General features: G+C 40.0%; 2 protein-coding genes across 2 annotated transcripts in view; both read left to right on the forward strand.

Annotated features, from left to right (window-relative positions):
• Positions 1 to 338: 338 nt before the first annotated feature.
• Positions 339 to 3938, forward strand: tmem177 (transmembrane protein 177). Its single transcript, XM_034110130.2, has 3 exons — positions 339 to 420; positions 1685 to 1949; positions 2810 to 3938. The coding sequence occupies exons 2-3, from the start codon at positions 1749 to 1751 to the stop codon at positions 3539 to 3541; spliced, it is 933 nt and encodes a 310-aa protein (XP_033966021.1). The 5' UTR covers positions 339 to 420; positions 1685 to 1748; the 3' UTR covers positions 3542 to 3938.
• Positions 3939 to 7223: 3285 nt separating this feature from the next.
• Positions 7224 to 23804, forward strand: part of ptpn4a (protein tyrosine phosphatase non-receptor type 4a) — a 95625-nt gene continuing 79044 nt past the window's right edge. The window contains 1 exon segment of the mRNA XM_034109726.2: positions 7224 to 7744. The gene's annotated coding sequence lies outside the window, so the exon portion shown is untranslated.

Raw genomic sequence — 23804 nt, forward strand, 5'->3', positions numbered from 1 at the left:
GAAAAGATCATTCCCTTACCAAATCCAGTTAATCTTTTACAACTAAATCCCTATTTATTTACAATGCCTTCATATCAATGGTCATTAGTTTTTCATTACTGGTGCTAGGATTTAATGCTCAAACATAAACAAATATCAATATTCATTTGATTCTAATTCACATAACAATAAATCTATCATTTATTTTAATGTATCTTATTCATTATTCTGCATTATTCTCTGTGTGAATACAGCTGTCTGAAAGCTCATGGACGCTAGTAAAAAGGCCTTTAAATACATCAACAAGAGCGTAGTTTACTTAAAGATCCACTGTCGTAAAACTGTCGTGCAGCACCGTTACGACAGCTAAACCGCTTTACTGGTGGGATTTTCTATCATCATGTAACCTGTCAGCTGCCCTTGCAAAGATGTGGAGAACATGTGAGTGTAAATAAGACATTGTTTGTATGCTATAAATACATTACATGTTATGTTATAGCCTTTTGGGCTTGCATTTAGTGAGCTGCCGTTAAAGCACATCATTATGAAGATAGTAAGCTAAGGTTACTTTGCAATGTAACGCTACATTTGTGATTTTGTAGCATAACAGTGGGTTTACAGTACACCTGGGGCTTGTTTCTGGTGTTTTCTCATGTTTTTAGACACGTTAAATCGCTATAACTAATCGTTTGTAAGGGGTGTAATGCTATCTTTAATTCGCCACTGCTGCTAGCAACATTTGACACTTTAATAACCAGATCCTTAAAGGAAAGATGCAGAAAATGCCCCTTATAACTGTTATACTAATATGTAGTATATTATTAGGTTAATGTTACTCGTGCATGAATGTAAAAGCAGGATTGTACTGGTGTAAATGGTTGAGGTAGATCTCATGGGTTTGTAAAAAAACAGAAAGTGTAAAATGCTGTCACAATTTCCCAGAATTCCAAGTTACAAAAGTACATACCTTAAAATAAAACAAATACATTAATATATTAAATAATTTCATGGGAAATCAGCAAATATTCTCACATGAAAAGTTAGAACAATTAAATGTTTTTGTATGAAATATAATTTTAACAATTATGTACGTGTTAAACCATGTGATTTATATGTTAAAAACCACATTTGTAAAGTAACTAAAGGATTTTTGAAGTAAATATAGCTGTCATATAATTGTAATGGAGTAGAAATATGACGCTGCATGAAAATAAAAGTAAAGTCAAATCAAGTTAAGCTCAAAATACGACTAAAGAACAACACTGACTGCACCATTTTGCTCTATAGGGTGAAGGTGCTGCATTAAGTTACAGTAAGTGTTGTTCTTTAGTTGAATTTGTATGTATCTTACTTGAGTTTTTATTTTCAGGTAATTGATTTTAAGTACAAAATATTTAATAAAATGTCATTTATTAAATCAGAGCACTCCTCTGATGTTACACTTCGTACATTCATGCTAATGTACAAATCGTTGTCATGCCATATGTTGTATAAAACTGTTCTTCACTGGAGTACAACATGAACGTTTTCTACGAGCGGAGCACACATTTAAATTATCAATATCTTAGTTCATAAAATTGTGGGGAGCTAAAATCGAGAGAAATTTGAATATTTCTGAAGCCCTACTTTCTATTGTATTAAATTAGCATATCCATCAAAACACGCAGCTCTTTACTCATACACATGTGGTCTACCTCCTTCACAGATGCCTCCTGCTGAAGTCTGCAGAACATAACTGACACAAAATCAGTTGAAAGCTAAGAGGCGACATGGCGTATCGTATTCTCAAGTATGCGGTGCTTCTCCAGAAGTACAGGACTCCGCTGCTCATCACGAGCTGTGGGGGGGTCTTTGGCGCCAACATGTTCTACCACATGTTCCCCGACATGACCTACCGGCAGCTCTATCAGGCCTGGTCCAAAGGAGAGCCGGTCACCATGTCTGAAAAGCTCCAGGATGTTTTCCAGCAGGTAGGAGAGTTGTCCAATTCATCTCCAAGATAACAATCAATAACAGAAGATGTCAACTTAAGCACAATGGTACAATTAGTTGCAAATGGTGCAGATGTTAAAGACGATTACATCTAGAAGTTCCCTGTAATGCCAACTGTTGAACTATTAAAATCAACAATCAAGCAATTACTGTTATGTCAGTTGATGCTAGTACAACATAGATATACAAACCTTTATTTCAATAAATTTAAGCACTCACAATGATGAGCGGTTTAATTACATTTTGTAATATTTAATCACAAAGCACTCAAAATATTTAATTCACAAAACAATACATTAAGACTTTGTGCGATCTACAATATTAAAGATATAATATCACATTTCCACGTGAAAATGTCTAAAGATTACTACATCCATGTGATATATCTTATTAAATAAGTGTATCCTAACATTATTCTATACTATCATTTTAAACAAAGGTATGGTGCGTTTTTGGTTGCCTGTAATGGATGGATATTACGGAAAGGAAACTTACATTTCTTCCGGTTTCTAGCCATATCTGGGGGCTACACTATTTTACAACTTGTCATCAGGAAACAAGCTAAGAACATTTTAGCGACTTCATCAAATTTTAATCTCAAAACTACTTTATTCCTTTTTTTTTAAATGTTTTCCAACACTGGGTCTGTTTATTTTGGAGATAAGTTAACCTCTGCGGGTAAAACAAATGACAAATAAAAACAATGGATTCCTAACGGGGATCCTTTTGTTATTTTCTTTATTGCGGCACGCCTAGTGGCAGTAAAATGACCTTTATTGCATTATAATGTACAAATAATTGCTTTTTGAACACAAAATTCCAATGTTGTCATTCATAGGTGTTAAAGGACTACGGTATCAGCTCACCTGACAATTTCTCCGCCTTCGCCTCCTATGGGTTCCATCCTGTTGGCGCTGGGGTCCCTTGGCTTCCTGCCGGGGCACAAATTGGCATCCCGGCCAATTTCAACAGCACGTTGGATGACTCGAAAGGAATCACCAACCGCACCATCTTCATCGACGGCAAAGCGGTGGACTGGAGCAGCGAGGTCGGCTCTGCTCTACAGGAGGCGCTGGTGCTGTCCCTCGATGCGCAGAAGTTCGCCATAGCACGTGAAGTGGCCCGCTTGCAGTCCGCGGGCCCCGTCTTGAACGCCGCTGTCGCCCCAGTCTGCCTGGGGGGGGTTTGGGTGTACAGTGTGCTAATGAAGCAGCTGTTTGGGCTTCACACTGGGCCTCTGTTGTTCCGCTGTGGTGTGAACATTCTGGCGTTGGGAATTGGGGCCGTGTCCTTCTTCCTGGCCTCTGATTCGGTGCGCAGCTGGATTGACAACAGCTCGGACCGGAGAGCGGCAGGAGTGTCACGCGTTTACGCCCAAGGAGGGGTGGAGTTTTACGATAAGATGCTGTCCAGAAACCAGACGCTGCGCTCCCTGATGGGGCAGAAGGGAGTGGAGATGTACGCTCCCAGTGGGAACTTGTTTCCTGCCAACCTCCTTCAGCTCAAACAGACTCCGTACACAGCCAGGAGGCAGGGGATCCTCAAACTGCTGGTGGAGGAGAACGCTTGAAAATAACTGGGAGGCGGGAATGGATGTCACCTGAAGCTGTAATGAAAAAAAACAAAAAACCCTGGCCAATAGGTTTTTAATTTATTTTATATTGAATACTCCATCCCACATGTGCTGAGGTGTCCACTGTTTCTATGAAACAAAAGCTAGATTGAAATGTTTTCCACTGTACCAATAAACATTTTTGAACCCTATTCAGAGCATGTGATGCAATATGTTGTTTACTAGGCATGTAAAGATTCTTTGTCACGCATAATGGGGTCTAATTTGGCTCTAGATATTATAGTTAGAACCTGGAAATGATAAGAGTTGCAAAACAGGTCGAGCAAACCATATTTGAAAAAAATAAAACATGCTTGCACTTGTTTCTAATCATGCATGTTTAGTTTAGTTCGTTTTTTGCCAGGTTTGAGACATCCATTTGCAAGATTTCCCATTAAAATCAGGGTCATTTTTGTGTTTTTCGATTCCCTGCATAAAAAAGATATATATAAAAAAACTCAACATGTCCTCTCAGAAACAATGCTCTGACCACGGGATTATCCATAACCCTTGGACCTCTGCGGATTACTCAGCGGCGGGGACATTGTTTCCAGACATTGCATTTTTCAAATAAGATTAGCCCTTTGTTTTTCTCTTCTCATTCTAGAATCAGTTGATCTGTTCTCAAAATTGAACTCTTTACACGTCAATTCAATTAAATTCAAAACCTTTATTTATCCAGGTAAAATCCCATTGAGATCAATGATCTCTTTTTCAAGGGAGACCTGCAGCAGTAGGTTCCACAAGAAGACATACAAACATAAACAACAGAACAACAAAAGGACATCATACAGCAAAATGTACAGGGATTACAATTTACATATTTAATCACATGTACAGGTACCAACAACATCTGATTTTGTAGCATCCAACTGAGCTTTAAAAACATGTAGTGGTACTAGCTTGGTAATTTTCCATTCTTTTTGCAGACTGTTCCATGTTAGTGGAGCTGCACATCTAAAAGCTTTCTTCCCTAAGACAGTCCTAGCACTTGGCACATTTAATAAAACCACAGCATGCGATCTCAGGCAATAAGTACTTTCAATTTGCAGAGAGATCAGGGAGCAGATATAAGATGGTAGTTTATCCAACATGGCTTTGTAAATGAAAAAGTACCAGTGACGTCAATGCAACACCAGAGGTTTCAGTCTGCAGATCTTCATCATTGGCCCACCTTTCTAAACAAACTCAAGGATTTGCTCTTTAGTTGGAAGTGTTTAGCAGCTCAGCTCAATGTTTGAACTGCCTGCAGAGAAATGGCATTGTTAGTGACTTGTGTTGAATAACCAGAAGCATCCTGTAGTTCCACAATGAATGGCAGGGGGGGGGATATGTTGGATTCTTACATAAAGGTAGAAGATCTGTACTATTAAAGGAGCCCTATTGTGATTCTTTATGTGAGCAGACTGGGCTCTGGTTTGAGACAGAGGGTGAAAAGAGGTGCTGCAGCACAGACAGTATGAGAAAAATAAAGAGCTTTTTCAACATTAAAGCAATTAAACTTGTCACAGTAGAGGCAAAAAATACATGTATGAACTCTGAACATTTGCATTAAAGGGCCCCTTTATGCCATAACTGGACAGGTGAAGATACGTTAACTATCACATATAGAGACATTCTTGAATATATATTATCTTCGATACATTGAAACAGATATACCATTCATTTTGTTTTTCTTTTAAGGGTAGAGTAAGAGTAAGAGAGATCAAGAGAGAAAACGATCATGAGATGAGAAAAGTCATTTTATGCAAACAAAATAAAATAAATTATAATAATAAATTAAATAATATGCATAATTAAAGAAGACATCATGAAAATGGAGTTAATCTACAAGAAATGCAATATTTGTATGTCTTTCCTGTGCTCTATTACCATCTATTATTCCTGTTAATTGAGTTCACTGTGCAGCAGCATTATTGTATTCCTCTCACGGTCAGGCCTCAAATAACATTTAAAGAGGGTAACACTGGATGTACTCTCACATGATTTGCATGGCCGTCGCTAATTTGTTTAGCGATAATAATCTTAATATGCAGCTTATTGAGCCTCAGAACTCATCATATAGCACCCGAGTCCCCTTAGGTCGTCTGTCTGCATATTAACAAGGTTCAGATACGCTGCTGTTTTAATTACAGTTCCAATCTAGTACCCTGTGGACTGAGCTAAATATAAACGCATATAATGAATAGTGTTGTACATAGACACACACTGACGTTTTACATCATTGTCCTGAGGTACTCTGCCTTAGAAGCACTAAGTGGGATCCACTGTTTTTCTTTAAAGGGTCAAGGAATCAAAACTAGAAGAAGCATATTATGACAACATCTGGATATGAAAAGCATTCAGTGGTGGAGATGAGTGACTGTTCCTAAATCAGGACAGCTAGGGTTTAGTGTTTTCTGACGTGCCTTTGAGCAAGATGCATCATTTGTTCCAGATCTGTGATTATGCAGCACACTGTGGGCCTTGGCACCCTGCATTCTTCAAGTAAATTCTTCCCCCAACATGTCAAAAAAGACATTTCCCCCCGAAGGAAACCCTTTTATCATTAGGTCATACTATATTTAAATCCTAGTAAAGAAATAAACAATAAAACCATAGCTAAAAAAAAAACAGAGTGGGTTTTTAGGTCTACAGTACTGCATCATTCCCCCGAGTACAAGGTGGCTTTTGGGATATGCAAATCACCAACACTGGGCTCATTGTCTTGTTTTCAGCACTCCGCTTCATCTGCTCACTCCATTGTATGCCCAACAGTGTTACTGTATAATGGGCCATTGTTAGCTGCTTTGTAGGCTATTTCTTTTGCAAGCCACTTGAGGTCAGTACAGCCCACATTACCACGCTCTCACTTACTTTAGTTTATTTCTGTCTTTCTTTCACAGTGTCCAATGACAGGGCTACAGATTCATATGGTCTGAATGAACAAGCTTGGACTTGAAGTGAATGAGGACAAACAAAAAAAGGTATTTTCATAATAACTGCGATGACCGAAAGTCATACAATGACTTCTGAAAAAGGTTTCATGTAAGGACAAGACTCAGATGGAATTCAAGTCATTTTTTTAAACATGAAATCCTTTATTTTTCTAATAAAATTCCATTCTGGTGTCTTTAACAATGCAATTATTTTTGACTGTATTGTTATGTATCTTTTGAGCTATTCACAAACATATTAAGAAGGGAGGCTGTGGCGCAGTGGACTAGTGCGTTAGTGTTCAGATCAGGGGAGCACAGGTTTTATTTTTTTATTTATACATCATGTGGAAAAACTAAATAATTTCTTCAATCTGCAATAAAATACACATAATTTACATGCGCTGCAACATAATTGAATGTACAAATATATGTTGCTGAGCATATTAAGATAAAGTAACATTCTATACACCAGGTTATATACTTTTGCTGCTCTTAATACCAGTGGTCAAATAATGCACATGTTTTGATTTTTAACAAAATCAATAACTATCATTGTGATCTTTTTAAAGGGTCTCAATGGATTTAAATGTGTGAATATTTAGGATTATATTCTGGCACAGATCTACCTGGGTGCGTTCAGAAACAAACAGCGCGCCTCCCTCTCTGTGGCCCCGCCCCTGTGCCCTCGGTTTGCGCCATTACGTCGCTCTGCTGATCGCTGCTGTGCTGCAAGGCAGGCAGGCAAAGCAGCTGCAGAGACCAGGGGACGCTGACAACAACGGAGAGGCTCATGTTAGGAAAGTCAGGAACGGAACATTTGCTTATTTTGTGATTTTACGATTCAAGTTGTTCAATTGTTACCTTTTCGGTGAACATATTTTCTTCAATTTGACGTATCCGTGGGAATATATTTTGCATTCTGTCGACCTGAAATGACTGCTAGTCGCCGTGTCTAGCCAATGGTTACTGCGGGGGCTCCTGTTTTGTGGATTATCCGTCGTCGCCCAGCCAGTCGCATGGTCGAGCCCGGTGGAGGCCCCGCTCTGCTGGATGGATGTGTGTGAAGCAGCGCCGGACTCCCAGTACTGATGAAGACGGTGATAGTGATGATGCTCGGGTTTCATCGGCAGCGGGTCAACTGATCTTGGATGTTCGGGCTATATCGCCCATTCACAAAACATTTCCTCATAAGGCAAAACATATATTCCTTAAAAACTGGACGCCCCTGGAGCAGTTTATGACGGTAAGAAAGACCCATTCACAGGCCACCAGCTTCTACAGCCAGCTGACGTTAGCTAGCACACGTTAGCTTAGCGCTGTCACTTTTATCCAAGTTGCTCCCTGCAGAGCTAAAACGGGCTTTATTGCGAACAAACATTGGAACAAGGCTTCTAAAAATGTCCCGTTTTAGCATTACACGTATGTCTGCTAAAGTTGGACCTCTCAAAAAGAAACAAAATATACATTTTATTCCATAACGTTAGTAGCCAGAGGTTGTGTAGCTTGCTTGTTAGCTAGCTGCTCCTGAGCCCATTCAATATCTCGCTGCTTACTTGAGCTGCAAAACAGTCGCTAATGCATTGCGCGCAGTATTGGTATGCATTTATAGTTTAATTGGATTAATAAAACTTCACTCGGCAATATAATTTAGTTAAATAGGCCCTTAATAGCTAATTCATTATACAGTACAATAAGCCCTTTAATGACAGAGTCCAGTTGGCGTTGAATGGAACTAGCGCGGCGTCGGTTGTGTTATGTGGCTTTAAAGAGGGCATTCCTTTATCGTATCTAAAAGCTATTCATTAGTGCTTATTGAGTGATTCGCTCGGTAGTGTTGTTTGACGGGGCGAATATGTTTATTTTACCCCATAGATATAGCCAAAACAGATGCTTCGAATAAAATCCATGCAGGGTTTTGTCATTCATTGTTAAATTATGGGTAAACCACCGTTGGTCACAACCTCTCATCATGTCACATTCTAGAAATGTCCCACGAGAGGGCCCATACATATATGGATAAGCTGTTTTTTGTGACCCTTCTTTTTGTTGCATATGCATCAATCATTATCCCTTTTTTTGCAACCTTAATGATGAAAAACGACAAATGTTTGCTGAACTATGTGGTGTGAAGTAATAGATGTGATGGTTTGCTGTGATGAAGCGTCCTCCTTTTTTTTCGATGACGTAATCCTCCACCATCCGTGCCACATCTTTTGGGTCGCAGTCGGTTCCTCCGCCGCCTGCTGCTCGCCAGTCTGCTGCCGAGATCATATGGACCCTGCTCTGTCCACTTTGTCTAGCCTCTTTCCCTCCCTCCTTGGCTCTTTCTTCCCTTTTCTCCATCTCAACTGCAAAACGATTGGTTCTGAATGGGATCTCCGCAAGGTGCAGCAGAGGAAGGACTTGTGAATGAAGTCCATTAGCTGGGTTCAGTTTTCTCTAAAATCAGCAGCCCTAAGAGTGAGGGGGGGGGGGGGGATCTGGCACCAGATCTAAGCTGGGACACCATTCTAAGCTGTGGTAGTGAGTATTATTTTGCAACAGTGGATGTTTGGCTCGGCAAGAGTAAAGATAGAAGAGTCAAGATTTTTTTTAATAAAGGCTACACTTAAACTTCACTAAAAATAGACAGCAAAGTTTAGTTTCATTTCATATTTATTTGTATATTATAAATTATTATGGTGTGCTGATGAGTATCCTGGATTTAACTGTTCAATTATTTGCGTTCCCCAATAAAGAAGCCTTGAGTTGTAGGAGAGGATGGACTCAGCTGGTGAGGATTAAATTGCCTGTGGCAATGGCCCTGGTTTACTTGAGCAGCGCACCTGAACCTGCCATCCCTTTGGTGTACAGCAAAAGTGTGTGTGTGTGTGTAACATAGAGAGAAAACAGATTGTAAAAGTGAGAGGAAGGGATAGGGATACTGGAAGACAGAGGAGACACAGGTGTAGTTGGGGTAATGGGGATCATCAGCACCTGCTTGCAAAGGTCAGTGGGGTCCAATGGGAGCAAATTGGTTGTTGATAGTCTCACCAAATCCCTATGTAACTTGCTCAATTGAACCATGGATATTGTTTGGAAACAACATTTAATATACCCTTATGTTTGTGTCCAGCAATTGAAATGATCCTTACTCTTGGAACACAGCTTGCAGTTTGAGAAGCTATTGGTCAACATTGCCTGCTGTATCTGACAATCTAAACCACCTTTTGTCAATAGGTGTTTAGACGTTAAAGTACAACAGCCAATATTTGGCAGGTTCCGATTTAGCCGGTGGATATCTGCATATTTGGGCCAAGACTTCCTCTTCTGTGAGCCAGTCATTGTTTACTGTCCAATAAGCGACACGAGAAGCAAAAATGTTGTTGGAGTTGAGAGTTTGTTCAAGACCAGATTGTGTTATCTTTCAATGCAGATTTAAAAAAAAAAAAAAAAAAACAATGATTTTGAGATATAATTTTGGTCAATTCGTTCTTTGCTGTCAACACAAACCTCACTCAAACGTAATTGGTAAATACTACTTGGACTACAAATGGAAAACAGACAGAGAACATCTTGCCCCTTTGTCTATAGATGCTACAGTCATACACATGTTTATGGTGATCATTAGATTTTATTTTCTTATGCATCACTTCATGATATATTCTATTGTTGGAACTAGAACCTGCGTAGCTATTTAGTGAGAAACATTGTTAAATATTTCAGTTATATTGGCAGTACTCTCTCTTTTTTTAATACTTTGGTTTATGGGTGCGAGCATTAGGTTGTTTCGACCAATTTCCCCCTGGTAATATTAAAGGATTTCTGACTGAGAAGCGTTAATGCGGTAAGGTATGAGGTGCACCAAATTCATACCCAATTTGGCGACCTCTAACCGCCAATTGATCATCTTGCCAGTATTCCAGATGTGTCCATGTTTGGCTTGTGCCTGTGGAAAAGATGCATACAGATGACATTCTCCTAGTTAAACATCATAAACCAGCCCACACAGCAAAGTAGTCAAAGGTCAACCATTGTTCTAGTTTGAAAGGCTGAGATGTGTATACACTATGGGATGGGCTATGAGATCAGAATGTTAGATAATGTATAGGATATTATGTGCATAAAGATCCTATGTTTGACACAATAACTTGATTTTAGTAGGGGAATACCGTTTCTTTGTACGCAAGATATTTTAGATTTTCTTTGTGGCCCGTGACCCTCAGTTTCTGTCTCTGATTTTCTGCCTTTTCAACACTTCCTCCTTTCAATTTCTTCTGACATCTTCGCTTTGAGTTTTCGACTCTTCCTTTTTCTCTCGCCTGACACCTGATGTCTGGTTAGCCTCTATTTAAAAAAAGGACACACCCTACCTTTCAGCATGGTGCTGCTCAGTAGTGCTGACAGCTTAGTATTGGTGCCAACTGACTGTGTTGGCGAGAAGACGGCTGGCTGTGTGCTGCAGGCAAGATACATTATCAGCCTTCAAAGATGCTAGCATTTGCGCATCTTACATTAGATGGCTTGGATCCATTGCCAGAAGAGCTGTGAAAAAAACTTTTGTTATTAATTCCCTTTCACTTGTGTCACCATAATGGAGTTTTTGTTCTCTTTGTCGATGCTAGTTACCAAGTTGTCTTTTTTCACCTCATACATTTGTGTCTGACTTGGTTTTAAAAGCTTCTTTCAACAAAAACTGATACAAACTTATTTCTGGGACAAATGATGGCATTAGTCACAACTATTTATTAACAGCTCCAATTGGCAGGGACGGAAACATAACACCAAGATGGACATGCTTATTGTTCCCCTTTTTTCCGTGTTAAAGTTTGAAAATAAACACCAGTAATTTGGATGAATATTACGTGAATCCTAATGATGATGAATAATGCCTTTTTTTACTTGGTTTTTCTATGTTTAAAACCTCACAAACCTGCTGATATTGCTCGATAAAAGGTATAACTTGTGAGTGTTTCAAAATTGAGTGGTACTTACCTACCTTTTAGGGTCCCTAATAAGACCCGCCTCTCTATTAGAGTGAGCCCAGGCTGGCTGTGTGTGACCTACGCTGACTGTTGGTGACAGCCCTGTCAAAGAGCAGCCTGTTCATGTTTAACCAAGGGGACCAGCTGCCTGCCTATTCTATTATAACCCTTTGGAAGGCTCACAGTCCTATTTGCAGTTGTGAAGCGCAGTAAGCAGAGCCATTGATAGACAGAGTTCGGCCATTTCTGTTAACAGTGGCTGCACACCGACCCAACCGTTGCCAAGTTACTGGCGATTTGTGCCAGCGTTTTCCTCGAATCTTGTGCATCTTGCATCGGTAATTACATGATGAGAAATGACTGCCAATATCTGAAATGGGAGTCGAAATTCATCTGCCATACTTAACAAATAGGTGTAATTCGGCACGGTGGAAAACCGTTTCGCCACAGGCGGGTATTAGCCTTAGATCACTATCAGCAACCTGAGCTACAGTACTGACTGGCAATCCTTAAGTGAACCATTCATTCACATAATATCCTCCCGGATAGCTCCCAGAAAGGCAGGTAGTTAGTGGTCTGTTGCTGGGGCAGATATGGCACAACTCTAAAATGAAAAAAAGAGTCTCCCAAGCCCCAAACACAGCTGGGTTTACCATGTGCACGTCACGATAACATTGCTTCAGAACTCCGGGACGAAGGTGCCTTGGTGGATAGCCCCATAACATGAAAAAGCAATTGACGCCATATTAATAGTGACATGTGAGTTTTGATTGGTAAATAATACTTGTATCATTTAAGTGCTTCACAATCTTGAAAACATAACTATTGTGATTACTTTGACTGATATTGCAATTGTTGTATGATTGTCGATAAACACAGGAATGGTAATTATTATCACTTCTGTCTGTAGAATACCATTTGGGGGCCACAATTGTTCATGGACATTTTTACATATATATTGCCAGAAATGTGCATACGGTATTGCATATTGCAACTTCGATAACATTTTTGATTGATTGTGCAGCAGCCCTAGTGCATGGTCAGGCTTTTAGCATCGTATACTCTATATAATTTATTAAAACAGAGGGGAAGACCTGAATGTTCAGATAAGACGGTGCATTTTAAGCCCAGACTAAAAATATAAATGTTCCTGCCAGTTAACACTGGGTCAAAAATATCAGTGGCCTTGTGAGTTGGTTGTCTATGGCTTAAATTCAAGCAGGGAGAAAACGTTATTTAACACAAGAATAAACTAAATGTATTCACAGTTGGACAGTGGTAGCATTGTCCTATGGATCCCAGTGATCATTCACGCTTAATGTTCAGAAGGGTCTTGTTGTGTCATGTTATGTCATGCGTCACACTCCGTAGAACTTTTTTTCATGGAACGTGAGTTTGTCATGGTTTTTGCTCTCAGTCTGTTCCATTTTAAGATTTCACTCTTGACGTATTTTCATCAGATCAGGGTCACCTCTTCCATCTCCTCCCTTTCTCTCTCTCTCTGCCCAGTTTAATATCTGGATCATGCATAGCTAATCAGATGAAACTGCATAATATGGTAATGGTGGAGTAGTGGGCAATCATAATGGTTTGATTAGCTGAAACGGCATGTAATCCAGCCATGAGAGGACATGCACGCACACACCCAGATAAATGCTTTGTAACTGCTTGTTAAATACAGGATTCAGACAACACCTGAGAGAATTGTGATGTATAGACATACTTTTAACACCCTTATTATTAGGTGTAGCAGAATAAGGTCTTATTATACCATGTTATGTTATGGCCATAACAAATCTTAAAACTAAAAAATGTTTTAACTGAAATGTATACTAATAACTTCTTTGTCTCTTAAATTTGTTATAGATGTGGTCAAATTAGTAGAGAACATCATCATATTTAAATGTAGTCTACGGCATCTTGGAGATCTTACGAACTAGCTCTCTACTTTTCAGAGTGTAGAAGTTTAATTTTTTTCGAAAGACAACTGGGTCAATATTTTTCCAAGACCTACTTTACCAAAAGAGCTCAAAATGTTCAGATTTATTAAGAGGGATTGACTTTTTACTCCACTAGTCCACAAGCCTTTAGGCCTTGGCGACATGAATAGTGGCTCTACATACCTGTTGTAATTCATCATCGGTATCTGCCCTATTATGAGTCACTTGTGTGTTCTAACCCAGTTTCAGAAAAATGCACGGCTAGATTATGCTGACAGCGCCGGGAGACAGAGCTAGCTAGATTAAGGTTTTGGGGCTGTGAGACTCAGCTAGCCTTGCAGAGGTTGGATTACGACAGCGCCGTAAAGACATTAAAGGATTTACATGATCATTGATGAACACCGGATATTACAAGGGTGGTTGCAGCAATCCTGCAGATAAATTGATGAATGGAAGGCAAGGTTGGCTGGCCAAGTGGGCAAACCACATGGGACTTGGGGGTCACAAATTGAAATCAATCGGTGAAGCAGAATTACAAGTTGGGCTTTATTGGTATAATATCACTTCATACAGGCATTTGTATACCAATGCTAGTATGCAAAGTTCTGATACATAATATTCTAAAGCAAGGAATTGCATTTTTTGTTTATTTGGTTCACCCGTGGAATTGGGGTAAGATAATAAGATCAGTCCATTCCAACTACCACTGTTCCTGGATGTGTAAAGAGAACGAGACACAGCATTGGAGTCGGGGCCCCTTTTATTCCTATGAATAATTCTCCTTAAAAGAAAATAACTCTTGCTTCAGCTCTTAGCTACTTTTACAGCTTTTAGGATCTAATCATTCATATAGAGGCTATTCCAGTATTTTAACTGTGGTCGATTTAACTAGAAGTTCTCTTTCCCAATGTAAGTCAAAAAGGAATGGAAGAAGGAATTTTGGGACCAATGGCGTCAGAGTTGTAGAACCATCATTTGGCAACTGTCCCAAAATGTGCTTCAATACCTAACGTACTTCCTACGGGCTTGCCACTGCTCCTTGTCATATTATTAAGCTATAACTGGATGATTATACCTCAACTTCCCCCTTCTGTAAGAGAGGACTCCTCTCCACTGCAGTCCCACCCCCACCCCCACACCCCTCAGGTATGTGAGTACAGCTGGCTCCTCACTCTTTACTCAAGAGTTATGCTCCAGTGCGTGTTTTGGCTTGTCCTTTCCACCACTATCATCCTTCCCAGTATCCCCCGAAATGGAGCAACACATGCCTTTCTACGAACATTTACACACACCATTTCCTAAAGGTGTTTTGCAATTTGACCAGCAATGGGTTCTAGACATATTGCCATGTGCCTTTTACGTGTGTGTGATCCTCAGGTCTGCCTTTAAAACAGCTGCTTAAAGAGCCTTGAATACCTCGAGAGGTCAAAGGACACAGTTGCTTAAGAACAGTGGGTCAGAGCCAAATATGGATTGAACTCCTTATTCTGCCGTGTCCCCCTGATGAGAATTAGCCAGGTTAATTATTTTTTTATCTCTGAGGTTAAGATGTGATCTGTTTGGTTTAACCACAAATATAGGCTTACTAACGTAAATTGATTCAATTCCCTATCCAATACCTGTCTATGGAACCTGTTTCTAACCTCTAGTGAGAGACACTTGCATGGTCATTGCAGTGTACTTTATGTTGACACTTGACAGGGTTATTGCTGGAACAGTTTACACGGTGAAACCTTGTTTAATCCGTTGCTTGTTTAGCTTGGAAATGTGTAGAGGAAGTGCAAAGGGATTCCATATCCAACTCAAACAGGAACATAAAGAGCACTCTTAAAAAAACTTCAGTGCTGCTGTTTTTATTATTTCGTACCAGTTCCAATTCCTCTACTTTTCTATATAGCCCTCAGGTCCTCCTTTATTTTCACGTTATTGTCCTCAATTCCTAGTTTATATGATCAGCACAAAGACAAAGGTGTTGGTAGCTTCTATAGTTTTGTTTGTTTTAATCAACAGACTTGTGCTGAATGGAGGTGGAGGCTGTGAGTGTCGTCACTGTGATGTGGATAGCAAGAGTGAAGGGATCAACAACATGCGTACATATATCTGGTTACAAAGGCTGATGGGCATGCTTTTTTGGTGGGTGTGTCCACCAATGTGATCTTGGATCACACACACTAAAAATCACATGCACCTCCCTGTGCTCTCCAGTGACACCAGGGCCTAACCTTTCTCAACTTTAACTCACAGCCTGAGGATAGGGATGATGCTTTCATATACTATATTTATTTTTACAAGTTCAATAGTTAATTACCGGTTGCAGAGATATATTGAGAGTGCTTTTGTGTGAGGGGTTAGGGCTTGATCATTTGCTTGACATTTCTAATTAAAAGCCTATTAATAAGGATATTAAAAAAAAAAAACTATTGTATAAAGAAATTGCACATTTATATTTAAATATTCATGTCAGAGAATTTCTTGATTACCTTAAACCCATACATTTATAGATAAAGCAGTTTGTTAACTTTCACTGATGTAACTACTGCAATAACTATAGCATAACAAGTCGGCTAACCATGGCAAGCTAACATTAGCCGTCCATTGATGCTAACAGGACTGCAGCTAATTGGTGAGAGTAAAAGAAGAAAAACGTAAGCTTGTTTAAAGGTCCCATGTCATGGCCATTTCTACTGATCATAATTCCATTGTTGAGGTCTACTAGAATAGATTTACATTGTTCAATGTTCCAAACTCACATTGGTTTCTCATACAGCATCTCTGTATAGTATGTGTATTCACTCTTTGTCCTAAACGGCTTGTTGGAGATCCTGCCCCCCCCCCCTCCCTGTGAGCCCACTGTGCTCTGATTGGTCAGCTCGCCCACTCTGTTCTGATGAGTCCACCACCGTTACAGCGGAACATCAGTGATCATGTGTTACAATGGCGTTTGTTAGCAACCAGGAAATGACACCAGTAATGACAACCAGATGAGAATGCTGCGTGGGCTCTGGGTGCCGTGTTGGTGGGACGTTGTGGGGCTTGCTGCTGTGAGGAGCGGACAGTGTGAGCTCTATTACTGGTGTCGTTTCCTGGTTGCTACGTGAGGTCTGTGAGACAGCGAGACTCAGCCTGAACTCAGCGTGTACACACACACACACACACACACACACACACACACACACACACACACACACACACACACACACACACACACACACACTGAGTTTGTGTGTGTGCTCAGGCTGAGAAATCCGCGGGGCTGAGTGAGTGTGTGTGTGAGGAAGGTTTGTGACTTTGCAGACCGTTTACATGCAGAAAAAGCTACATAACACACAAGGGGACGGGTAATAACCGGAAAAGCATGACATGGGACCTTTAAGACAGATTGATCTTGTAGCCAAAAAAAGTAAGATAAGATGAACTTTTATTAATCCCTCGTGGGGAAATTGTTTCTCTGCATTTGACCCATCCTAGTGTTAGGAGCAGTGTGCTGCCATTTTGAACGGCGCCCGGGGAGCAGTGTGGGGAACGGTGCCTTGCTCAGGGACACCTCAGTAGCACTTGGTCTTGCCGGGACATGAACTGGTGACCTTCCAGTTGCCATGCCAAGTCCCTATCGACTTCGCCACCACCGCCCTAATCAAGTGGTTATCTAGCTAGCTAAAAGGTTTGTTTAAAATGTAAACATCGGCCCTCTTTAGTAAATTATGCAACAGCCTCCATCCATGTAATTCATGTGCGAATAAGACCAGCAACTGTTAGCCGGTTGACAGTGGCAAAGAAGGGGGAAATTGCATAGGAAAGTAAGAACGACTCCACAAGATATCACCAAATAGTTTTATCATTGGTAAAAATAACTTTGAACTGGTTGTCGGGATATGATTAATCTCAGACCTTCTTTGTAGAAAAATAGATAGATATTATAAAGTAACTAACACAATTTCTAAGTGTCTATTTAAAGCATTGATCGGTAACACAACACGTGTCAGTGTCACATTTCAATCCATTGATCTATTTTATTGTGCGTCTGCCATGCTTGTTAAGTACAGCTCTTGTCCTGCACCGGTCTAGATGTTTCTACGCGTCTGAGTCTCTCTTCAAAAACGTGTGTGTGTGTGTGTGTGTGTGTGTGTGTGTGTGTGTGTGTGTGTGTGTGTGTGTGTGTGTGTGTGTGTGTGTGTGTGTGTGTGTGTGTGTGTGTGTGTGTGTGTGTGTGTGTGTGTGTGTGTGTGTGTGTGTGTGTGTGTGTGTGTGTGTGTGTGTGTGTGTGTGTGTGTGTGTGTGTGTGTGTGTGTGTGTGTGTGTGTGTGTGTGTGTGTGTGTGTGTGTGTGTGTGTGTGTGTCCCTGAGAGAAACTGTGTGTGTGAGATGAGAACAAGAAAGTGTATGAGAGCAGTCGTTTGCTTCCTGCTATTTCCTGGGGCAGGCTATCGGGCAGCGGGGAGGGATAATAACAGAAGCTGTTACATTCTTGTGGTTTCTCTGATTTCAGCATGAGGCTGACTCACTGCTCTCGCTCTCTGCCTGTACCCCAGCATGGAAGCTACAATACATGACATTCTGAGTCACTTTAATCTGAGACTTTCATTACAGAGCCATGAATCTGTGCTTGTATTACCACCTCTTGCTTGAGCATTAACCTAGCAATTCATTAACACTGGCTGCTGTGAACAGTGGCCATCTTTTTTACTTTATAGTTTGTTAGGTTTGTTCTTCAGGCCATTTGGGAAGCAATGTCAGATGCTACAGTTGAGGACTTGGTTCTTTTTAGATGGTCTTCTTCTTGCTATATCAGTTAGGTGTAAATAACTAGGGTTGCACAATTAGGAACATAAATATATGATCTATACAGATATTATCAACATTATTTACATTATCATTGAAAATATCTATTAGACATTCATATCAAAATAATGCTCTTAAAAAATATTTGCGTTTTTTAGACCGGCAAAATCCGTTTATCTGTTTGTGCTTGGGGTTATTGTCTATTTCTTTTACAACATCCGATTGTCTACAACAGGGGTGGGGAACCTCCGGCCTCCGGGCCGTATACGGACCGCGAGACCATTTGGTACGGCCCTCGAGGTAATTTATAAACACATGCAAAAAAGAAAAAAATTAAAGAAATCTAGACCGCAAAATAATAAACAAGCGAGTGCCTGTTTTTCCGGGCCAGGTCAGGGTCCTTGAACACAACATGAGCCTAACGTGTCATCACGTGGTATATGTCTCGTCTGACAGGGGTGCAGTTCTGACGTAGAGCACCAGAACGCCACGCCGCTCCAGCACTTCAGAAACTGCAGTACCGATAAGGAGCCGTACACATGCTGCAGTTTCTGCGTGTCTGCATCTTTAGTTGAAGGCCCGGTGGCGATCTGTTCATCTCTCATACTGATCATACAGTCAATAACTTTGTTGTTATTAGCATCTGGTTAGCTAGCTATGCTAACGAATATAAGAAGCTTTTTCTACAACCAGTGAGGTAAAGGCACATCTTTATATGATCATTATAGTTATAAAAAAATAAAAGAATAAAGTAAACTGGTATAAAATAATATGACAGTAAAAAAAAGTTGTTATTAATAAACAAGAATACAGTTTGAAAGGGGAGTGATTTGTAAAATATCCATAAAGAAAAATAAAATCTGCTTACAGTTCTGTTTTTATATGGGTGTTGAGAGATGTATCCATAGATCTCTTAAGTGCACCAGATTGATGCTTTCAGCTTCAACATTTAAAAAAAAAAATCTTCCCGGGGAAACATGCCCCGGTCCGGACCCCCCTGGAGGAGGTTAGGTACCCCCCCCCCCACTTACATCATGTTCACATGTCCATATCTTTCTGTTTTGGTGGTCATGCCACAACCGTGCACGTGCATGCGCGAGTCATGGTAAGATATCTGGATTAAGAGGTTGCTTTTTCTTTGCACAGCATGAAACAAAGGCCAAATGAATGGGCTGTGATTTTTGTTTTTTAAGCAGACGTCAATAATTTGTACGGCCCTCGGAGGATGTTGAAAAAATTGAAATGGCCCTTGAGAGGAAAAAGGTTCCCCACCCCTGGTCTACAACATTACTGATATTATACATACTATATAAATATATAATTTCCCCTAAAGTTTCATTGTTCCATTTAAGTCCTCACTTAGGTCAGGGGGTTACACTAATCTTCTTTTGTGAAATCAGATTAATGCAGATTGGGCTAAATAAAGCACTGTGTAACCCATGTTTTTGAAACCCACTTACAGATTGCTATATTTTAAGGTCAACCCTTCAGAGGAAATGCCATCTGCTTAGTAACATCACCGGAAATACACAACCTGTGCTGTCCTACAAATGTACCCTCATTAAGCGACAAAGAACAAGTAGTCCACGTACGTTTACCAATGATATTTTGGCATGCTAAGTGCTACAGAATATGTGGAATCAAACTAATACCAATTCTTAAAGATGTCGCGATTCCAACAACCTTTTAATGGCTACATGAAATGTTGCATTGCATTTTGCTTTGTGATGCTAACAGAAATATTGTTCAAACTGGAACAGTCAACAGCAAAATCAAAAAAACAAATGTTCCTTTTACATTAATAACTATTCATTAAACTTGTCAATAAGGAAATCATGGTAGGTAGTTTGTTTCTTTCCACACGGTAATAGTAGAAAGAATAAGTTCTGAGAAATATGTCAATGTTGTGAAATCGTATGATATAGTAATATTGCATATTTGCATTGTTGATTATTTGTCAAAAATCTCATTGTGTAGATATTTTGTGAAAGTACCAACAGTACAATATTGCCGCAATATCAATATTGGTTAAAATATCAGCTTTTATTAGCTTTTCTCCGTATTGCCCAGACCTAGAAAAAGTTGTTCCTACACAAAACTGCTCAAGGTATACTGCGCAATAACATTAGCATTGTGTTTATTTCCGTATAAGGCAAACTGTGACCTTAAAAGGCATTAATCCAGACACACATTTGCTTTCCTCAGGACACAGATAAAAGCGACTAATTGCTTTCTCAGAATTGCTCACGCGGAGCTAACCCTATTTTCTGCAGCGTGGAAACATTGTACAGGCTGCGAGGTGATTGTCAGGTGGGCCCACGCTTTCCTGTTTTGGCCCTGTTTACCAACCACAATGTGTTCCACCCACCTCCATCTCTTCATCTTCACCTCTTCATACAACCAGTGGTACAGAGACGTCCCCTAACACCTCTCCCACACACCATGTGCTGTATAATACATTCAATCAAACGTTTAATCTTCATCTCCAATCGCCTCTTGCTCTTGAATCGCCTGTGTTGCTTCAAGGCATCCGGCTTTTCAGCTTTTTAGGTATACAGTTTGCAGTTTATTGGTTTTATATTCCAATACTTTATAAGACTTCTATCTTGAGTATTCACAGTACTTCTAGACACACTGTTTCTCTTATTACAATTGTTACCATCTCAACCATGCAAAAGAATGTCGAGCTGTAGCAGCTGTTCATCAAATTGTGAGTTTTTCTGAAGCTGGTCACTTTTTAGAGATTACTGTTGTACATTTTAAAAATAATATTACAAAAAACACAAAGGACGGATAGAGATGTTGCATAGTGTAAAGCAGTGGTTCTCAACTGGTCAGGCCTCCGGACCCATTTTTTATTTTTTCAATAAATCGCGACCCAAAATGTTGAACCACTCAAATCTAATCAACAGAACATTGTGCTGTAATATATACGCTTTTCAGCATACAATATTAATTCAAGTGAAGTACAGTACATATAGCCCTTATATCCCTTCACAGAACTAAAGTATGCTTTTAAAAAAGGTTTAATGAGATGATGGAATCAAAGCTGAACTGTATAACATAAAAAGGCACACATGCTGAAAACCTAACCCCAGCAGGGGGGTCTGGGGGGATTCTCCCCAAGGAGATTTTTAGAAATACTAACATATAAACTACGCATTCTGGTACACTCTGAGAAGAAAATAAATACATCTATTACTACCCGACATATTAATAATATTTTATGCCATTTTAGACCCATTGCTGGTATGATAACAACCTGGTACTAAGCACACAGACATCTTGTTAAAGTTATCTTATCTTAGCCAGCGCCATTTACACTGAACAAAAATATAAACGCAACACTTTTGTTTTTGCTCCCATTTTTCATGAGATGAACTCAAAGATCTAAAACATTTTCTATATACACAAAATAACCATTTCTCTCAAATATTGTTCACAAATCTGAAAGAATCTGTGATAGTGAGCACTTCTCCTTTGCCGAGATAATCCATCCCACCTCACAGGTGTGGCATATCAAGATGCTGATTAGACAGCATGATTATTGCACAGGTGTGCCTTACGCTGGCCACAATAAAAGGCCACTCTGAAACGTGCAGTTTTCCTTTATTGGGGGGGTCTGAGGGGGTCCGAAAACCAGTCAGTATCTGGTGTGAGGGGTAGGGTTAGGGTAATGTTGTGAATCGAGTGGCCCATGGTGGTGGTGTGGTTATGGTTTGGGCAGGTGTATGTTATGGACGACAACATTACCCTAACATGAAAAATGGGAGCAAAAACAAAAGTGTTGCGTTTATATTTTTGTTCAGTGTAGATCAGGGGTGCCCACACTTTTTGGGCCGGTGGGCTACTTTTGAAATGACCAGCTCACCGAGGTCTACCAACCAAAAATAAAATCCCAAATTGCAAGGAGCTGAATAACACGTGTTATGTATACATGGGATAACTACAACAACTCTATTTGGGTTCTTGAACAGAAACAAATACATGAATACATAAAACTAAAATGGCATGTTAACCTCTCTCTCTCTCTCTCTCAAGTGAACGACGGGAGCCGGCTCTCGCCCGCGAACGAGCCGTTTTTTTGTTTTGTTTGCGGAGGGATCTAGATCGGCATGAAGGCACATTATGCAATCTGCAATGTGCACATTATCCCGCTTATTACACATGGCCACATTCTCAACAAAGTAACGACATGACTCCCAATATTAATTGAAATGCTTTTATGGATTTAGATTTAAAAAATAGTTTTATGTATTGATTTAAATTGACATGCATCCGCTAAGAAAAGTAGTCCGTTGTTACTGTTTGAACTAACGTAACAAAGGCAGGAACTGCTTCGATAGTGTTTTTGAGGAGCTTTTTGATTACAGATTTGAAAACATCGTTGCTTGCACAATGTGCACAAAGTAGCACAATTGCTGCAGCCTAGCAGCTGATCTCAGAGCACGCTCCCCTCTCCTGCAGGGGGGCGTGGTCAGCTGCAGCTCACAGAATCAGCCCCCTGCGCTGGAAAGAGCAAATGGAGCGAAATGAGACATGGCATTTGATTTAATTATAAAAGGTATAATATGTGGTAAACTGAAGAGCTCTTTGGGAACCGAAAGAGCCGGCTCTTCTTGGTGAGCCGAGCCAAATGATCCGGCTCACCAGTGTGAGAAAAAGTTTTTAGAGAGTACTTGTCCATGGACAAGTGAGTTTGGCAATTTACTTGTCCGAATACATTTTTCACTTGTCCAGAATTGACAAAAATTGGGGCCACTGGAATCTTCTTCCTCATCGTATTTTTTACATTTTCCCACAGTTTTTACAACACCGCTAACGTAAGTGAGCGGTAACATTTTACTGCATCACACATAGGGTTGGGTATTGTTTGGATTTTAACGATTCCGGTTCTGCTTTTCGATTCTGGTTATTTTCGGTTCTCGATTCCGGTTCTTGGAGAGGGTAAATCAGTCCCATGACAAACTGGGAGAAAAATATATTTATGAAAACATTAAGTCAAATCTGTATTCCTATTTACAAATCACTTCATACTGTTGAATTTCTTACGGTTATTGAATACAATTATATAAAAATAATCTCTGCATTGTTTAGTTAGTTCTAAGTGGTGCAGTTTGAGAATGTACAAAGACTCCAGCTCATTCAAAACTCTGCAGCTAGACTACTTACGAATACCAAAAGGAGGGAACACGTTAGTCCTATCTTAGCTACTCTACACTGGCTTCCTGTAACTTTTAGAATTGATTTTAAGGTACTTCTCCTCATATACAAGGCTCTAAAAATGGACAAGGACCCAGCTACATTGCTGACTCTCTAATGAACTACACACCTGCCAGAACACTGCGATCATCAGATGCAGGTCTATTAGAGGTCACCAGAAAGAGTCATAAAAGAAGATCGGTGATGCAGCCTTTGTAAACTACGCCCCAAAACTGTGGAACATGTTACCCAACAATATTAGGGAAGCCAATACATTAGGCATTTTTAAAAGGCAGCTTAAAACCTATCTCTTTACCAAAGCATTTTACTGATTTTACACTATTATACTGCACTATTCTCTGTGATTGACATTGCACTATTTCTCTGTTTTATTCCCCATGGTTTTATTTTTAATTAT

The sequence above is a fragment of the Pseudochaenichthys georgianus genome, chromosome 21 (assembly GCF_902827115.2).
Source record: "Pseudochaenichthys georgianus chromosome 21, fPseGeo1.2, whole genome shotgun sequence".
In the NCBI taxonomy this organism is placed as follows: Eukaryota; Metazoa; Chordata; class Actinopteri; order Perciformes; family Channichthyidae; genus Pseudochaenichthys; species Pseudochaenichthys georgianus.

Excerpts from the sequence above, each read along its gene's own strand:
- tmem177 (XM_034110130.2), top strand. The coding sequence starts at position 1,749 with ATGGCGTATCGTATTCTCAAGTATGCGGTGCTTCTCCAGAAGTACAGG. Across the intron at positions 1,950-2,809 it reads TCCAGGATGTTTTCCAGCAG|GTGTTAAAGGACTACGGTAT; the intron begins GTAGGAGAGTTG and ends TGTCATTCATAG.